This window comes from Pan paniscus, chromosome 1 (genome assembly GCF_029289425.2).
Source record: "Pan paniscus chromosome 1, NHGRI_mPanPan1-v2.0_pri, whole genome shotgun sequence".
Lineage (NCBI taxonomy): Eukaryota > Metazoa > Chordata > Mammalia > Primates > Hominidae > Pan > Pan paniscus.
This window is the reverse complement of record NC_073249.2, coordinates 219,123,514-219,143,580: the sequence shown is the minus strand read 5'-3', so window position 1 is coordinate 219,143,580 and position 20,067 is coordinate 219,123,514. Positions and strand designations below refer to the sequence as shown.

Here is a 20,067-nt window from a genome sequence, read left to right as displayed (position 1 = left end):
ACTATACTGCTCATTTCAGGGAATCACCCTCACTCACTCTTTTTTGGTCATTCCTCACTGTCCCACTCCTTTATTAAGAAGGGACATTCTACACAAACTAGGGGGAACCATTCATTTATTGGCCCTAAACCAAAGCCACTCTTATGTATTATTATGTCAAGAACAGACCCCTCCTCAGACATTCAACATCAAACAGACTTAAATCCCAAATTCCTCAGCCAAGTAAACCCCATAGTATGGAACACTGACTTCTGCATAATAGCTACCCACCATTCTCCAATCCAAATTTCACTGAAGAATCCTAAGCACTATATAGTGGTCCTACAATATCCCCTCAATCCTGAATGGATTACGGGGACTCAAGCCCATCATCTCCCAACTTTTGGCTGCCAATATTTTAATCCCCACCCATTCTTCCCACAATAATCCTATTCTCCCAATTAAAAAACGGGATGGCTCCTACAGACTGGTTCAGGATTTGCGACAAATCAACTCCGCTCTTGTTCCTGTTTATCCTGTTGTCCCAAACCCCTATACCCTCCTGTCATGAATTCCTCCCAACACTAGCAACTTCTCTGTATTAAGCCTTAAAGATGCCTTTTTTACTATCCCTCTACATCCCTCCTCTCAAAATCTTTTTGCTCTCACTTGGACTGATCCTGACACAGGCTGCTCCCAACAACTCACCTGACTGTCCTCCCCCAGGGGTTTAGGGACAGCCCTCACTATTTCTGTCAGGCACTTCAATTAGACCTCTCCCAACTACCTCTACAACCTAGCATTTTGCTTCAATATGTGGACAATTTACTCCTTTGCAGCCCTTCCCTAAAATATTGTATTCAACACACCACCAAGCTTTTAAATTTTTTGGCTGAATGGGTACTAGGCATCCAAAAGAAAGGCCCAATTAACATCTCCAAAAGTTTCATACCTAGGATTAATCATAACTCCGAATATCCAGGATATTCTGTCGGCACAAAAGCAACATGTTCAACAAATCCCATTTCCTAAAATAAAAAGGGACTTACTTCCCTTCCTCGGATTAGTGGGATATTTCTGAATATGGATAGCAAATTTTGCCATTATTGCTAAACTCCTTTATTAACACACTAAAGGGAATCTTGACCAACTACTCACTCCCATCCCAGACCTTCTATCATGCTTTCTTGCCCCTAAAACATGCCTTATTACAGGACTCTGCTTTAGGCCTTCCAAACCCGCTAAGACCTTTTCATCTATATTTACATAGTTCTCATAATCAGGCCCTTAGACTTCTAGCCCAACTCATGGGAAACTCCCTCCAACCAGTGGCATATTTTTCCAAACAACTGGACCCCGTTTATAAAAGCTGGCCTCTTTGCTTAAAATTTTTGGCCACAGCTTCAATAATTACACACAAAAGCTCATGTTCTATGAACCTCTTCAAGTATTTCCTTCTCACAGTCTACAAGATATGGTCAGCCATAAGGTGCTCATCTCCATCTCATCCTCTCATGTGCAAGCCCTATATTCAACTCTCTCAACCCTCTACCTCTCTTCATGATGCCCCCTGTTAATCCTACCACTCTTACCTTCAACGCCAATTTTAAACCCCGACCAACACTCATGCTCTAATCTAATTGAAAGTTCTCTCACCATGTTTTACCACCTTACTTCCACTCACATAAAAGGAGTCCCAGATTGGCTTATAGATGGGAGCGCATCAAAAAACCCTCCCCTCAAAGCAGGATATGCCATCATTGAAGGGTATCATGATAATATCCACTTTCTCCCACCTAGAAAAGTCATAGAGGCTGCTCCCTTGCCTTTGGGCACACCCTCCTGACAAGCAGAACTAGTTGCCCTGATAAGAGCACTAGCTCTAGCAAAAACACACACACTTTAATATATACACCGATTCTAAATATGCCTATAACATTATTCATTCCAGTGCTCAAATTTGGAGTGAGTGGGGCTATCTCACGGCTCAGGGAACCCCTATCATTAATGAAAAACCCATCCACCATCTATTAACGGCAGTTCTACTTCCAGAAAAGGTTGCAGTTATCCATTGCAACGTACATCAATCGGACAAAAGCCACATTTCTTTAGGGAACTATGAGGCTGACTTGGGTAAAACATGCCTCAACCAATCACCCAATTCCCCAATATCTATTTCCCCTCATACAACATATCCCCTCTTTTTATCCAGAACACCAAACACAACAACTAACCACAGTTGGGGCACAATTCAAACCCTACATACTGGTTCATACAAAACAAATTAGTCCTACCTGACCCTGAATAAACAACTCTTCTATGGGACATTCACAACCTCTTCCACACTAGCCATTTCCCTCTACACCATTTCTGAAGTTTCCATATACACTTAACCCCAGATATAAAGGAAGAGTTAAAAGCCATTTCCCATCAATGCTCTATTTGCCAAAAAGCTTCACCCCACTCCAATACCCCCTTCTTTCCCAACCCACCAAGCCAGAGGACACCTTCCAAAACAGGATTTGCAAATTGATTTTACCCATATGCCCCCAGTAAAAAGGGTTCAATTTCTTTTAGTTCTGGTTGATACCTTTTCAGGAGGGGTTGAGGCCTTTCCCACAACAAACAAACGAGCTTCTACTGTCGCCTCCAAATTAATAACAGAAATTATCCCCAGGTTCAGGGTGCCTCTTTCTTTTCAATCTGATAATGGTCCTGAATCCATTTCTCAAATTACTCAAACACTTGCAGGAGCCCTACAAATCGCCTGGAAGCTATGCACCCCCTATCAACCTCAGTCTTCAGGAAAGGTTGAGAAAATGAATGGCATTTTAAAAAACACCCTCACCAGGTACTCACTCCAGACACATAAAGACTGGGTTACCCTTTTGCCTTTAGCCCTTCCAAAAATTTGGGCGCTCCCACGTAAGCCTCTAATGCTCAGACCCTTTGTACTCATGTATAGGAGACCACTCGCCCCTTTTTGCTGCACCTCAGGGTCAAGCCCCACCTCTACAAACCCCTCTCGTTTCCCCTCTTCTGCATACCATCCGCCATTTCATTTGGGAATACGCTGACAAATACTTGCCACAACCCATCGCCAACTCCTTTAATCCCTTCCTACAGCCAGGAGACTGGGTTCTAGTAAAAGACCTCAGCCCTACCCCCAATCCCCACCTCACACCTAAGTGGAAGGGACCTTACCAGATCATCATTACTATACCCACAGCAGCAAAACTCCAGGGACTCCCCAGCTGGTTTCATCATTTTTCTCTCAAGAAAACAGACTTCCCTTCACCACATACCCAAACAACCAAATCTAAAACCCCTTCAGCCTTCTGTTACATCTCCACAGGACCAACTTCCCTTCGCCTCACCCAAATCCTGGAGGAAAAGGAGGAGGAGTGCACATAAGCCGCTTATGTCTCTTTGTCTCCCAAACTTTCATCACTTCCTAACCAACCTTACTACAGACCTTCAGTGGTATGCTTATGAAACTCCCACTGTACATCCTGATCAGCTCCTCACTATTCTATGGGACCTATGGCTTCAAGGAGCTTTCCAGGACTTTACTCTTACCCAAATAACTTTTTTCTCTTTTTGCTTGTTTCTTTCAATATAAATTCCCTAATCACATCAACCTCACCAATACAACCACTCCTTACTGCTCAAACTAGAACGCTCTATAAACCTTACACAATCTCTCTTGTGGCAAGCTAACTGTTCCTTTTTTTCGGAGTCCTGGATGTGCTTACCGCTGTCTTCCTCAGCTTACACAGCCCTTCCTGCACCCCTTCATGACCTTTTAACAGGAAACATAACCCTAATCTATCAACTCCAAAAAGGAGCTTCGTTTTTGGAAAAAGCTGACATGCTGGTCGGCAATTATCCCATTTCCAGGGCAGATCAGGCCAACAAATTATTTCAAACCGATTACAACTCCCTAGAACACCTTAAGCCCCAAGGCCCTCCCATTGAAGGGCCCATAACTAAACACACGCCCCTTTTACAACAAGCCTCAATTTGCTTTTCAGCCTCTGGGGGAAGTTTCCCTGTAGGGTTCTAAACTTCTAACTAATGCAGCCACACTATCATTGTTAAGCACCCCTCTGACCATCACACTCACCCGGTTGACTACCAAGTATTGCCTGAAGCGAACGGAGCATTCCTGCAACGGCTCCTTTTACTGCCCCTCCCCCTGGCCTAACCTCTGCTTCCCCTAGTGCCCACCTTTTTCCGTGGCTCAATATCAGTGGCGCAACATCTGACCACATTAGATGTGTAAAAAAAACTCCTCCAGATGGGCACGGTGGCTCACGCCTGTATTCCCAGCACTTTGGGAGGCTTAGGCGGGCGGATCACCTGAGATTGGGAGTTCAAGACCAGTCTGACCAACATGGAGAAACCCCGTCTCTACTAAAATACAAAATTAGCTGGGCGTGATGGCGTGTGCCTGTAATCCCAGCTACTCTGGAGGCTGAGACAGGAGAATCGCTTGAACCCAGGAGGCAGAGGTTGCGGTGAGCCGAGATCGCGCCATTGCCCTCCAGTCTGGGCAACAAGAGGGAAACTCTGTCTGAAAAAACAAAAAACAAACAAAAAACCCTCCTCCTATACTCCTCCTATATCTCTACTATAGTAGGTGTGTCTCCTTGGCCTCCTCCTTGTCCACCTGGAGTAATGAACCACAGGAAAGGAAAAATATCCCATCTTTAATTCACTTATTTTCTTTCCATATCTCTGCCTATATTTACGACAAAGGCTTATTCTTTTTGTGTGGCACCAACACATATCTTTTTCTCCCCACCAACTGGACCGGAACCTGTACCCTAGTTTTTCTGTCTCCCACCATTGGCTTAGTTCCTCCTAATCAGCCTTTACCCATCCCATGCGTCCAGTATGTTAGAAAAAGGAGGGCCATCCAAGTCATTCCTTTAATGGCCACCTTAGGTATAACCTCTGGGACTGGGTTGGGAGCAGGAGGATTACCCACCTCCTTAACATACTTTAAAGCTCTGTCAACAGAACTGCAGGATTCATTAGAAGATATGGCCCAAAGCCTTATATGAGTCCAAGACCAATTAGACTCCTTGGCTGAAGTAGTCCTCCAAAATAGACAAGGGTTAAATCTTATAACGGCTGAAAACTGGAGCCTCTGCCTCTCACTGGGTGAAGAATGTTGCTTCTGTCTCAACCAATAGGGCCTAGTAAGAGATGCTGCTAAAAAAACTTAAAGAAAGGACTAAAAAGCTAAGAGAATACCAAGACAACCAAGTAAATTCTTGGTTTAAACACAAAATCCTAACATGGGTCATCCCATTCCTGGGCCCTCTCCTAATAATATGCCTAGGACTAATGTTCTTACCCTGCTTAATTAACCATTTTCAAAGCTTTTTAACCAACAGGATCATGGCCATCTGACAACCAATTACCCAAAAACATCTACAATGGAGTTACTCCTATAATTAATCCGAAACCAAAGAACTCTCCGCCCTCTGCCCCCCAGCCCTCAGCAGGAAGTAGCCAGAAAGAACACGCCGCCCCTCATCCTTTTTATAACTATAGGGACTGGTTGACAGAGCAGGAACATTGCCATCTTGAACAAACACCGCCATCCTACGTTCCCGTTGATGGATGAAAAACCGCCTAAATCCAGCCCCAAAACATCAGCCTAATGGCCAATATTAGCATAACTGGAAACATTCCAATGCTAAGATAAACCCCTCTCTGACCAGAAACATGCCAACCCCAAGACAGCCTCCCCTCTGACCAGAGACATTCTAACCCCGCAATAAATTTTCCCTCACATAGAAACATTCTGAACCTACAATAAGCTCACCCACCTTCCAAAAAACCCTTAAATATCCTTAGTCTGTAAGAGAGAAGGGCTCTCTGACCTAACTCAGCCGGAAGCCCCTCTCAGGTTTGTTTTTTCTGAAATAAACCTGTCCTTAACTGTCAAGCCACATTTTGTGTTTCTTTCTTCTTTCTTTAAGTCTTACAGTGCTGAGTCCTCCTCTGGGTGGGGCCACAGGATGGGTTGAGTCATAAGTCCAGGTAGAGTTAGCCATCATCAGAAATACAAGTCTGAGACATCTCAAAAAGCAAATCTTAGGTTCTACAATAGTGATGTTACTTACGGGAGTAATTGGGGAGGTTATAAGTCTTGTGACCTCTGGAACAATGGCTGGTAGTCATTTACCTATGCCTACATCTTAGCAGAATTCAGGCCCCTCTCATAATCCTAACCTTGTGGACTTTCATTAGTTTTACAAAGGTGGTTTAGTTTTGAGAAGGGCTATTATCATCCTTGCTTTAAGGTTAAACTCTAAACTAAATTTCTCCCAAAGTTAGCTTGGCCCATACTCAGGAATGACCAAGGACAGCCTGGAGCTTAGAAGCAAGACAGAATCAACAATGTTGGATTTCTCTCACTGTCATAATTTTTGCAAAGGCAGCTTTAGAAGCACTAGATTTCATTTAAGCCTCAATATCACCCCATTTTAGATGAACCTGTGGCTGAGTGAGGTCAACATTTTCTCAGAGTAATACAAGGATAAATAATGGGCCAGGTACAGCAGCTCATGCCTGTAATCCTAGCACTTTGGGTGGCTGAGGCAGGTGGATCACCTGAGGTCAGGAGTTCAAGAGCAGCCTGGCCAACATGGCAAAACCCCATCTCTACTAAAAATACAAAAATTAGCTGTGCATGGTAGCATGTGCCTGTAGTCTCAGTTACATGGAAGGCTGGGGCAGGAGAATTGCTTGAACCCAGGAGGTGAAGGTTGCAGTAGGCCAAGATCACACCGTTGCACTCCATCCTGGGCAACAGAGCAAGACTCCGTCTCCAAAAAAAATAATAATAATAAATAAATAAAAGATGGAGTCCACTTCTCGGCCTTGTGGCCAAGATCAAGTATAATAAACAATGGAGCCATAGTTGGAACTCAGTCTCTCTCTTTCCAGAGCCTCGTCGTTCACAAACCTGGTCGTTGGGACCCACCTGCTTCTCGTTTCCTTGGAGAATCAAAGCCATCCCCTCAGCTTGTCTACTGTAAGATGACTTGATAAACACACAGCTGCCTTCATCAATATCACTTCACTATGCCCAGGAGATTCTTGTCCTGCAAGACAAATGCTGCAAATAACTTTATGGTTCACTCCAGGAACTTCCTGGAAAGATTCATCAGCTCTTCAATAGAAAGCATCCAATGATAGCTTAGACTCAAAACTCATTCAACTAGCCACCAGCAAATCCTCATCATGCTGTGCTCACATGTGTGAAAGGATTACATCACGACTTGCTAATCCCAAGAAGGCTGAAAGACTCATCTGAAACTATATGTTTTGATCTTCAAAAATATGGACTAGGTGTGGTGGTTCACGCCTGTAATCCCAGCACTTTGGGAGGCAGAGGCAGGTGGATCACAAGGTCAGGAGTTCAAGACCAGCCTGGCCAACATGGCTAAACCCTGTCTCTACTAAAAATACAAAAATTAAATTAGCCAGGTGTGGCGGCGCATGCCTGTACTCCCAGCTGCTAGGGAGGCTGAGGCAGGAGAATTGCTAGAACCTGGGAGTTGGAGGTCGCGATGAGCCGAGATCGTGCCACTGTACTCCAGCCTGGGTGACAGAGCAAGACTCTGTCTCAAAAAAAAAAAAAAAAAAAGAATAAATACCCCAATGTTGTTCTCTCCTACTCTGAGACCCTGCTAGTGAAACTGCCACTGCAAAATTATGACTGAGATGGTGAAAGAGATCTGACCTAACCAACTCCATCTTCCTTCTGACCTCCAAGCTGTTCTTGTTCATTCCTGGGCATGGGCTGAACTAATCTGGGGAGGAACTTAGTTTATAGTTTAGAAAAAAGAAGATAGCAGCCCTTTTCTCAAGGTAGATCCCCTTCTTGTCAGCCAAAAGATTAGAAAGTATGGTTTAGCAGTCATGCAGCTGAGGATTCAAGATTCTGACCCTCCCCAAATTGCTCCTAGGCGTAACATCACTATTGTAAAACCTAAGGTCAGTGCCTGAGATATTTTGCAGACCCTGCACTTGATGGATCAGCTGGCACCAAATCGATAAACTGGCCCATCTCATTTTGTGGCCCTCACCCAGGAACTGACTCAGCACAAGAGGACAGCTTCAACTCCCTATGATTTAATCTCTGACCCAGCCAATCAGCACTCCTGACTCACTGGCCCCTCCCCACCCACCAAATTATCTTTAAAAACTCGATCCCCAAATGCTCTGGGAGACTGATTGGAATAATAATAAAACTCTGGTCTCCCATACAGCTGGCTCTGTGTGAATCGCTCTTTCTCTATTGCAATTCCCCTGTCTTGATAAATCGGCTCTGTCTAGGCAGCGGGCAAGGTGAACCCACTTGGCGGTTACACTAGGGCCCTGCAATAGGAGTGCCTTTCACTTCCCTGGTAAGCACCAGCTTTGTCTTGTGTACAGGCAGTGCCAACTCCGTGGGCCTGTGACCCGTGCAGTTTCCAGGATCCTGCCCACAGAAGGGCAACTTCATATCTGGCCTGGCACAGGGTAAGCACTCAGGAAACGCCAGCTATTAGCTAGTGACAATGTCCTGACCCCGCCACATCTGGCAAATCCTTTTCCTCGTGGAGCCTGGATTCTGGACTCTCCTCCAACAGGTGAGTAATTGTTTCTAGACCCACATGCTTCATTCAGAAAGTGGTCCACCTTTCCCCCAAAGCTTCCCCTGCTGTAGCTTTTCCTATGTGCAAGGCCTAAGCCTCAGCTGCATGCTGGGCTGACCCTTGGATACAGCCTGACTCTGTGCCAGGAGCCTGGCAGGCTCTGGGGAAAATGCCTGGTAGAGTGGTCCCTGGAACTTATGGTTTCTGCAGAGACTGTGGCATCCCAAAGACCGGCTTAGAAGTCTATGGGAGCAGAAGGAGGTGACCCTGTGGGGTGTGAGCTGCATATAGGCAGAAGCAGGAGGTCAGGCAAGATGGAACAGTGTGGAGCGGTGTGGAGCGGTGTGGAGCAGTGTGGAACATGGAGCCTGGATTCTGAATGCATGCTGCATTTGCTGGGGTGAGGAAGGCGAAGAGAACTCCGGAGAAGAGGTCAGGGAAGAGGTGAAAAAAGGTTACTGAGGGGAGACAGATGGAAAGGGAAAGGCGCATAGCAGTTGATGAGTGGAGGGTCACAGGAGAGGGCCTCAAGGAGATGCTTCCATTTTCTCCCAGGTAAGCACATAGCATCAAGTTTAGAGATGCAAAGACAAAGGCAAGAGAGAATAGTGAACAAACCTCAGAGTGGTCGTGTCGAAGTAGCAGGACCAGGCCTGCTATTTTAATATTACTTAAGTCTGTGTATGTTGTACCTTAATAACCAAATTCAAGATGCCACTTCTAGGGGCTATTCAATGCAGTTTTTGTTGTTGTTTTGTTTGTTTTTTGAGACGGAGTCTTGCTCTGTCACCCAGGCTGGAGTGCAGTGACGTGATCTCGGCTCACTGCGATCTCTGCCTCCCGGGTTCAAGCCATTCTCCTCAATGCAGTTTTAACTGCACAAAATCCAGACAGTGGAAGAAAGTTTAGGAGCTTTTGGCAGCAAAATTCCCAAGGTGGAGCAGTTTCAAGAAAACTATGACCGGAGGTGGGGCTGCATGGCCAGTGCAGATCTGCAAGTCACACAGCAAGGCAGCCAGCTCCAGTAGATGCGTTTGGAAGGCTGCTCCCTTCCAAGAAGAGACCCTGTGTCCTAGCAGTCCCTGACCACCAGGAGGCCTGCAGATGCAGCTGCGGTGGGTCACCATGTGTGTGATACAACCATGCATGAAGGGTGAAGGGGTCGGCAGCTCAGCCCTGGAGCATCTCTCTTAATCAAGTTCAGCCCCAAGTCATGGGTGCTTGGAACTTGGACCTGTTGACCCTCGTCGGCTCTATCTAGGCAGCAGGCAAGGTGAACCCACTGGGCGGTTACACTAGGGTCCTGCTATAGGAGTGCCTTTCATTCCCCTGGTAAGCACCAACTTTGTGGACAAAGCCCAGGAATCTGTATTCTAAAACCCTCTCCCTATCTCTCCACCCCCATGATCTTTATTAGGCCAACTCAGGGGAAGCTGGCTATGCCAACAGGGCGGCTGCCTCTTTAGCTACATTTGCCAAGAGAGAAGGGCAGAGCTGTCTTCTCCAGGTCGCAGCCTCATGGTAGGCTCTGGAACCACAGCAACACAGGCCAATGCGAGCCACCTGTCCTGCAACCGCCCCCTCCCCACCCTGCACAACACATCAGGAGGCAATCAGTTTACCAAACACATAGGAGAAAAATAATTTATTTATTTAATTTAAAACAGCAAGACTTCAGCTTCCACCCAGTCAGGGCTTGCATTACAATTTTGCAGGTGCAAAAACTCACACTTTTGATGCCACGACTAGAAGTTTGTAAAAACAATTTTTCCTGTCGTGGACACGTGAAGAGTTCTGTTTGCACCCTCAGCCTGGGCCAAATAATAATCTTTATTTAAAAACAAAACAGAACAAACAAACCAAAAAAACCTCAAAAGCACAAAGAGGCAGAAAGCGGCTGGTAAACCTGGTTAAAAGACCAAAGTTCAGAAAGTGCATGGGAGAGGGACGCTGAGCTGCGGACACCGTTCCGGCTGCAGTACGTGTTATGGCTGAGGTTACACTTGGGTGACTCAGGGATGCAGGCAGATGAACATTAACCACACTAACAGAGGAGAAAGAAGCCCACTGGGGCTGTGCTAAGTGTCCAAGGAGCACAGCCCCTTTTGCCCTGATCAGATGTAACAGCCCCTCGCTTGAACCCAGGAGTTCGAGATCTGACTGGGCAACATGGCAAAACCTTGTCTCTACAAAAAGTCAAAATTTAGCCAGGCCTGTGGTCCCAGCTTCTCAGGGAGCTGAGGTGGGAGGATCGCTTGAGCCTGGGAGGTGGAGGCTGCAGTGAGCCATGATTGCATCACTGCACTCCAGACTGGGTGTGATGCTCCAGACAGCAAAACCCTGCCTCACAAAAATAAATAAACTAAAAAGAATAACAGAAGTAACAGCCCCTCCTGGACTTGTTTTATTTTTTGAGATGGAGTCTCGCTCTGTCACCCAGGCTGGAGTGCAGTGGTGCAGTCTCGGCTCACTGCAACCTCTGCCTTCTGGGTTCAAGCAATTCTCCTGCCTCAGCCTCCTGAGTAGCTGGCACTACAGGCACACGAAACCACATCCAGCTTTTTTTTTTTGTATATTTAGTAGAAACAGGGTTTCACCATGTTGGCCAGGCTGGTCTCAAACTCCTGACCTCAGGTGATCTGCCCACCTTGGTCTCCCAAAGTGTTGGGATTACAGGCGTGAGCCACTGCGCCTGGCCCCCTCCTGGACTTTTAGGATGTGACTTCCTTCCCATCCAGCCTTTCCATCTGAGCACTACCCACCCAGCTAGACTGACTTGGTAACTGGATCTAAGAAGGAGGCGATATTGCTGTTTTCGAGGTCAATGGGCCAGAGGCCTGGGCTAAGGCACTTAGACAAGCCCCTGCCCTGCCCACCTGGTCACCACCATTCACAGTGATCATTCATCTGTGGCAAGAGGTGGGCAGCGGAGGAAGCTGACTAGAGATACCCGATGTGTAACTTTTTGGAGGTTTTTACAAAAGCAGATACAGTGGCCAGTGGCATCAAAGAAATGGAATGAGAACTTGAGCCCGGGCACCCGGAGCAGGTGTTTTCTGAGCCCTCAGCTCCCTCTACAGGCCTTTCCTGACCACAGCCAGTCCATCTGGGGAGCCATGTCTCAGCCCTGGCTTGGGTACAGCAGGGAGGGCTCCAGAGGCCCCTGCTGAGCAGGGTTGATCCTAACCCTATTCCTCTGCGGCCTATATTGTCTTTTCTCTTTTACCTGTTAATCATGTTCTCTTTTGCAGCAAGCAAATTCCTGAATTTTCGCTCCCTTCTAGAAGCTCAAGTGAGGGTCTTTACCAGAGACATACCCAGAGATTTGCTGTAATGTCTTTAGGGGAATCCAGAATTCACTTACAGAGGCTATTTCTGCCAAGTGGCTTTCCCTGGAGCAGCCCAGAGCTCTCTTTCAATCCTAAGGGGATGTCTGTCTCACTAATTTCCATCAAGAAATCTGTTTTCTTGGACAGGCACAGTGGCTCATGCCTGCAATCGAAGCATTTTGGGAGGCTGAGGTGGGTGGATCACCTGAGGTCAGGAGTTCGAGACCAGCCTGGCCAACATGGTGAAAACCCATCTCTACTGAAAATACAAAAAAATTAGCCGAGCATGGTGGCGCATGCCTGTAATCCCAGCAGCTTGGGATTGGGAAGCAGGAGAATCGCTTGAACCTGGGAGGCGGTGGTTGCAGTGAGTCAAAATTGCACCACTGCACTCCAGCCTGGGCAATAGAGTGAGACTCCATCTCAAAAAAAAAAAAAAAAGAAAAGAAAGAAAGAAAGAGACAAAAAGAAATCCATTTTCACAGGAAACCAAAAATGAACATTTTGGACTCAGTCTGCTAAATGATTATTCCTTTCCTGATACAGATTTTGGTTTTGAGAGTCAAACAGGGATCGGCAGCACAGCGTGACTTCGGTTTTGATTCAGAACCATTTTACTAGGCTCAGAAAATCATGCTTTGTCGAGTTCTGATGGATTCCAAGGGAAATCACCTATCAGGTAAAGCTGTACTTTCTCTCACCAAGACCCTGGAGGTAGCATTTCCACTTCCATTCTTTGCCGATGGCTCCCGTGACTGAACACAGAAGCTGTTTTCTGAAATAAGACGAAAGCGTTTGTGGAAGACCCACAGAATAAAAATAGAGATACAGGTGCTTACTTTCAATTCTTTTCTTTTAAATGTAAATAATCGCTCCATGCTCTATGCTGCCACTTACCCCAACTGAATACAAAACAGCTGAATCCTTTTGAATCCTTTTTTTTTTTTTCTTTTTTTGAGACAGGGTCCTGCTGTTGCCCAGGCTGGAGTGGCAGTGGTGCCATCCCAGTTCAATGAAGCCTCAAATCCCTGGGCTCAAGGGATCCTCCCGTCTCAGCCTCCTTAGTAGGGACTACAGGCACGCACCACCACATCAGCTCTGGGCGACAGAATGAGGCTCCTTTTTAAAAAAAAAAAAAAAAAAGAAACTGACTCTGAATCTTAAAACCTTCACCTTTAGGAAGGAATCGTATTTGTTTGTTTGAGACCGAGTTTCACTCTTGTTGCCCAGGCTGGAGTGCAATGGTGTGGTCTTGGCTCACCGCAACCTCCGCCTCCCAGGTTCAGAGATTCTCCTGCCTCAGCCTCCCAAGGACCTGGGATTACAGACGTGCATCACCATGCCTGGCTAATTTTTGTATTTTTAGTAGAGACAGGGTTTCACCATGTTGGCCAAGCTGGTCTTGAACTCCTGACCTCAGGTGATCCGCCCGCCTTGGCCTCCCAAAGTGCTGGGGTTACAGGTGTGAGCCACTGTGCCCGGCCTGAGGAATCGTATTTGGATTACTCATCTCTCCGGCCACTTTACTTACAAAAAACTAAACTAAGAAGTAAATAAGCCAGAACCCCTCCCCACTCATCCCCTTTGGTCTCCCCAAGAACAGGAGGATTCTAAGAAAGGAGCTGGAGAGACAGTGGGGTCTTCGGGGGTTACCTGAGACGCCTCTTCCTGCCCTTGTTCCAGCTTAGGAATTGGAAGGAGGGAACCTGTGTCTGAAGTGATTGACAGGTGGGGACAGGAGTGTGGATTCTGGCCTGTGCTTGACACTCAAACCCAAGCTACAGCAAGGGTTAGCAGCCCACGGAGGGAGAGGCCAGGAGGCCCGGGGAGACTGCTGTCCCTGAGCAGCTGCGCTGGGCTGTGCTTACCCCTGGTGGTCACCATGCAACCTCAGGGGAACCTTCAACCTGGTGAATGGCCACTGGTTCCTCTGTTGAGCAAAGTCTCCAAGGAAAGCTGGGTTCTCCAGAGAATCTTAACACCCTGACCAGCCAGGAATCTGCTCCATGATGTCTGGATGGGGACACATCTCTGAGGGCCCCTGACAGCTTATTTAATCACACAGAGGATAGGTGCACAGATGTGGGTCCCTCAAATTGTAAACAGTGCTGTGTGGTCCTCAGGACACCAAGGTCCACTGGGTGGAGGCACTGTGGCCGCAATCGTGGACCACTGGTTTCCCTGAATCTCATTGCTACCCTTATGCAGATGAATGCCCACCCGTGGGCCAGGACACTGGTACCGGTGGAACTTGCTGCCTGAGGATCTAGGAGGTAGAAGAAGCTGAGTCGGCAGCTGTTCTCCCAACGGAGCCGACAGCATCAATAGCGGGGGCTTCTGGTGCAGCAGACATGCACTTCTGCCCCTGCAGCAGGGACTCACAGAAGTGCCTACCCCCAGGAAGGCAGCACCTATGCACAGAACTAGAAAGGACAAAAGCTCAGGTGCTTGGAAGGTCCCCTGGGGTCCCTTGGGATTCCTGAGATTCTCCTGGCTTGGAAGGCGCAGGAGCCTTGGGAGTGCCAGCCGGGCTCTTGGTGGGAGGCTGAGAAGAGCAGCAGCAGCAACAGAGAGAGAAGAGCCGAGTCCGGACGGCGCGGGTGCAGAGGACGAACATGATGCAGTTGGCACCTCCCTGAAACGTGTTCCCGATACCCTGTCGGGAGAAAAGGAGCTGTGAGCATGGGGCTGGAGCTGGTCTCAGAAACGCACGCGCTGTTCCAATTAAGAGAAACGGCTAGGCCGGGCGCGGTGGCTCACACCTGTAATCCCAGCCCTTTGGGAGGCTGAGGTGGGCGGATCACTTGAGGTCAGGAGTTGAAGATCAGCCTGGCCAACATGGTGAAACCCTGTCTCTACTGAAAATACAAAAATTAGCTGGGTGTGGTGGTGGGCGCCTGTAGTCCCAGCGACACGGAGGCTGAGGCAGGAGAATCGCTTGAACCCAGGAGGCGGAAGTTGCAGTGAGCCGAGATCCCACCACTGCACTCCAACCTGGGTGACAAAGCCAGACTCTGTCCCCGCACCCTCCCAAAAAAAGAGAAATGGCTGAGAAACACACACACACACACACACACACACACACACATGCATACACACATGCATACATGCACACACATGGGGTAGCTGGGAAGTGCTGTGTACCCCAGAACCTCCCCCCATCCTCCCCGCCATGGCTGATCTGGGATGACCTTGGCAATGGGCCTTCAGCAGGGCTCCAGGTCTTCTTGGCTGGGAAGGACCCAAGATCAGTTAACTCTCCTAGGGCTACTCCTAGGTCACTGGTGAGCACCTCACCACCCCGGACCACACTGATCCCACTCTGCCTTCTCTCTTCAAGGTCCTGTCTCGGGCAGAGAGGAAGGCACAGCACAGTGGGGCCGAGCTCCTCCCTGCAGCTGTGCCTCGGCCGACACTGGGGTGCAGCCACTGTGCTGCGGGAAGGAATCAGGCTGTGCCTCCTCTGGGGGCAGGGACGACAAAGGCCAGGGAGGGCAGACCTACATGCAGAACCACCAGCACCGGCGTCTGCACGGCCGGAGAGCCACAGAGGGTCAGCACGAACCGCACGGTGCTCCAGACCCTGAGGCCGATGAAGATGAGCGGGATGAGCACCAGCTTCTTGTCCGCCGTGGAGGAGTGGCGCGGCAGGCGGTGCTCCTCGGAGAGGATGGGCCGGTACTCAGAGAGTGCCGTGTGCTGTGTGGGGACAGCGAGGGCAGACTTGAGTGGATAGGCACCCTCCCGCCACGTCCACCCAGGCTGCCCAGGTCTTCCCAGGGACTTGAACTAGCTCAGGGAGGTAGGGGAGATGTGTGGTGGAGCCCGGATCCTTCTCCTGAACCCTGACTGCTAGATCCTCTGCCCAGTCCCCACCTCCACATGGAGGTCTCAAAGTCATCTGAAACAGCTCACATCCAAGACAGAAGATGGATCTTGACCCCTGAGGCCAATGCTCCCTTCCTGGTCTCAGCTCATGGAAACAACAGCTTTCTCGTTGCCCAGGCCAAAGCCTTGGGGCTCTGTTTTGACCCCTTTCTTTGTCCCATAGCCCACATCCAATCCCCAGCAAGTCCTGCAGCCCTCTTTTTTTGTTTAAAATAGATGCAGGGTCTCCCTATGTTGCCCAGGCTGATCTCAAACTCTTGAACTCAAGCAACTCTCCTGCCTCGGCCTCTCAAAGTGCTGGGATTACAGGCATCAGCTGCCACCGTGCCGACCTCTAACTTCAAAACAGATCCAGACTCTGGGTACTTCTGCCACCTTCTGCCACTGCCCCCGTGTCCAGGCCACGTCACCACGTCTCTGGATGGGCTCCCTCCTCCGCCTCTGCCACCCCCTCCTGCTCCCCCCTACAGTCCATTCTCAACGCAGAAGCAGCAGGGCTGCTTGAAAACCTGAGTCTGCTCCAGTGAGTCCTCCACTCGGAGCTCTTCAGCGCTCCCCACTCCACATGCTCCTTCCGGTCGCAGCGGGGCCAACCCTTATGGTCACAGCGGGGCCAACCCTGAAGCCACACCGACCTCCTTGTTATGCTGCAGACACGCAGCACCCCTGGCCCAGGGCTCCGCACTGGCTGCTCCCTTGCTCTGGAATGCCCGTCTCTATCTGTCCCCAGGGCTCCCCCCGGCCCTCTTCAAGACTTTGCTCAAGCAGCACCTTCTGGATAAGGCCCGACACCCCTATTTAAACTGCACAGAGGCCGGGTGCAAAGGCTCATGCCTGGAATCCCAGCACTTTGGGAGGCCGAGGTGGGCAGATTGCTTGAAGTCAGGAGTTCGAGACCAGACTGGCCAACATGGTGAAACCCCATCTGTACTAAAAATACAAAAATTAGCTGGTTGTGGTGGCACGTGCCTGTAATCCCAGCTACTTGGGAGGCTGAGGCAGGAGAATCGCTTGAATCTGGGAGATGGAGGTTGCAGTGAGCCGAGATCGCGCCACTGCACTCCAGCCTGGGCAACAGCAAAACTCCAGCTCAAAAATAAATAAGTAAATAAATAAATACATAAATAACTGCACGTGCACTTCCTAGAGAGTCCCATCCTCACGTTCCGCTCTTTATTTCAGTCTGTTTCCCGTAGTTTGTCTCGCCCTCAGTCCCATGATGTTATTCACCCTTGTTCCTTGGGCTTATTGCTTATCATCCTCCTCCCCTCCAGAATGCAAGCCCCCTCCCTGCACAGGGAGGGCCTGCTGTACCCCCAGCCCACCCACCTCCTCTCCAGAAGGAGAACAAAAACGTGAGCTTGAGCCAGCCTTGGCTTTCCTCCTGGGAATGTCTTTCATGAGAGGAAGGAGGAGATTCCTTCCACATCAAAGCTGAATTTGTAAAAATAGATGAAACTGCTCATGATGAACATGTGCTTTTTTTTGGCCAGGAGTGGTGGCTCATGCCTGAAATTGCAGCACTTTGGGAGGTCAAGGCAGGAGGATCGCTTGAGCCCAGAAATTTGAGAGTAACCTGGGCAACAGAGTGAGACACTGTCTCTACAAAAAATTTAAAAATTAGCTGGGCGTTGGCCAGGAGCAGTGGCTCATGCCTGTAGTCCCAGCACTTTGGGAGGCTGAGGCGGGCAGATTACTTGAGGCCAGGTGTTCAAAACCAGCCTGGCCAACATGGTGAAACCCCGACTCTACTAAAAATACAAAATTAGGCTAGGCGCGGGCACAGTGGCTCATGCCTGTAATCCCAGCACTTTGAGAGGCTAAGATGGTCTGGATCACTTGAGGCCAGGAGTTCAAGACCAGGCTGGCCAAAATGGTGAAACCTGTCTACTAAAAATACAAAAAAATTATCGAGGCATGGTGGCGCACACCTGTGGTTCCAGCTACTTGGGAGGCTGAGGCATGAGAATTGCTTGAACCCGGGAGGCAGAGGTTACAGTGAGCTCAGATTTGCCATTACACTCCAACCTGGGCAACAGAGCAAGACTCTGCCTTAAAAACAAAAACAAAATTAGCCAGGTGTGGTGGCACACACCAGTAGTCCCAGCTACTCAGGAGACTGAGGTGGAAGTTGCAGTGAGCCAGAGGTGGAGGTTGCAGTGAGCCAAGATTGAGCCACTGCACTCCAGCCTGGGCAACACAGTGAGACGCTGCCTCAAAAACAAAAAAATGCATTTTTGAGCCGGTCCTGTGCCTGGGATGCTGAAGGCCCAGGGGAGGGGAGACACCCAAGGTATTCTGCCAGCACCTGGTGTCTTGCGGAGTCACTGCTGCATCTTGGTATCTCTCAGCCCCCAATCTTCTGCAACTAACCTGCTCAGAGCCGCCCTCCTCCTCCTCCTCCTCCCCGTCCCCCCACCCCCCTCCCCCTCCCCTCCTCCTCCTCCTGTGGCTTTTAGCAGCAGCCCAGGGAGCTGGCAGTCCTGCTTCACCCCTCCGAAACCAGCAGGGGAGCTACAGGGTGGGGCAGCTGCAGGAACTGCCCACTAGCTTGGCTACTGTCTGCTCCTAGCAGTGCCTGTCCCAGCTCACCGATTCTTGGCTCATTCCTAGCTAGAGGCAACTAGCACATTCTCAGCAACCTGCCCACTTCTATCTCGTTTTTCTGAAACACTTGCTGATTTGGAAAAGAGGACCCATTGTCACCCGTAAGGGTCAGCCTCAGCCCCGCAGGCTTCCTGCCCTGCCAAAGGAAAGGCAGAAAGAAAGACACACAAAGGGCATCTGTAGAGAAGAGTCCTGGGCAGGGCCTGGCAGAGCGCCTGGGATACTTCATCAGGGGTCCCGGAAACTTTCCAGGGCAGTGGAAAAGAAGAGGAGGTGAGGAGGGCATTCATCACCTGGGCAGGAGACCAACTACTAATAAAAGTCTAGAAGAAGACAAAAGATGATTTCATTTTTTTTTTTTTTTGAGACAGGGTCTCACTCTGTCACCCAGGCTGGAATACAGTGAACTCCCAGGCTCAAGTGATCCTCCTGCCTCACTGTCTCAGCCTCTCAAGTAGCTGGGACTATAGACATGCACCAGCACACCAGCTAATTTTTTTTTTGAGAAGGAGTCTCTCTGTCACCCAGGCTGGAGTGCAGTGGCGCGATCTCAGCTCACTGCAAGCTCCGCCTCCCGGGTTCACACCATTCTCCTACCTCAGCCTCCCGAGTAGCTGGGACTACAGGTGCCTGCCACCACGCTCAGCTAATTTTTTGTATTTTTCATAGAGACGGAGTTTCACCGTGTTGGTCTCGATCTCCTGACCTCGTGATCTGCCCACCTCGGCCTCCCAAAGTGCTGGGATTACAGGCGTGAGCCACTGCGCCCGGCCTTAATTTTTTTTTTTTTTTTTTTGAGATGGAGTCTTGCTCTGTGGCCCAGGCTAGAGTACAATGGTGCAATCTCGGCTCACTGCAACCTCTGCCTCCCGGGTTCAAGTGATTCTCCTGCCTCAGCCTCCTCAGTAGCTGGGATTCCAGGCACCTGCCACCACGCCCGGCTAATTTTTGTATTTTTATTAGAGACGGGGTTTCACCACGTTGGCCAGGCTGGTCTTGAACTCCTGACCTCAGGTGATCTACCTGCCTTGGCCTCCCAAAGTGCTGGGATTACAGGCGTGAGCCACCATGCCCAGCCTTAATTTTAATTTTTATTTATTTTTTTTGAGGTGGAGTCTTGCTCTGTCGCCCAGGCTGGAGTGCAGTGGCATAATCTCGGCTCGCCGCAACCTCCATCTCTTGGGTTCAAGTGATTCTCCTGCTTCAGTCTCCCGAGTAGCTGGGACTACAGGCGTGTGTCACCACATCCAGCTAATTTTTGTTATTTTTGGTAGAGACAGGGTTTCACTGTGTTGGCCACACTGGTCTGGAACTCCTGACCTCAAGTGATCCACCCACCTCGGCCCCGCAAACTGTTGGGATTATGGGCATGAGCTACCGCACCCAGTCCAAAAAGATTTCAGACCAATGGGAAGCCCCACAACCATCTCCAGCAAGGACTCCACCTGAGGCAGAAGCAGGGTCTAGGGCGGGTGAGAACTGGTTACATTTCCAAGCAAGAAGAAAAGAGAAAACCAAAGGTCTTGACGTGAGAAGACACAACAGGAGTGGAGGGTGGGGATTAGGTGTCCAGATGGCCACAGCTGCAAGGTGCATCCTGG

At 49.3% G+C, this 20,067-nt stretch overlaps 1 protein-coding gene across 2 annotated transcripts in view; it reads right to left on the bottom strand.

Annotated features, from left to right (window-relative positions):
- Positions 1-10,272: 10,272 nt before the first annotated feature.
- The window catches only part of GPR157 (G protein-coupled receptor 157), a 28,764-nt gene continuing 18,969 nt past the window's right edge, over positions 10,273-20,067 (bottom strand). The window contains exons 3-4 of one of the 2 annotated variants that reach the window (XM_008975739.7): positions 15,476-15,670; positions 10,273-14,627 (exon numbers count right to left, since the gene is read on the bottom strand). In XM_008975739.7, coding sequence (XP_008973987.3) covers positions 14,412-14,627; positions 15,476-15,670 — 411 coding nt within the window. In that variant the 3' untranslated portion in view covers positions 10,273-14,411. The remainder of the gene's footprint in view (positions 14,628-15,475; positions 15,671-20,067) is intronic. The other variant, XM_034954785.3, reaches the window with a different exon arrangement.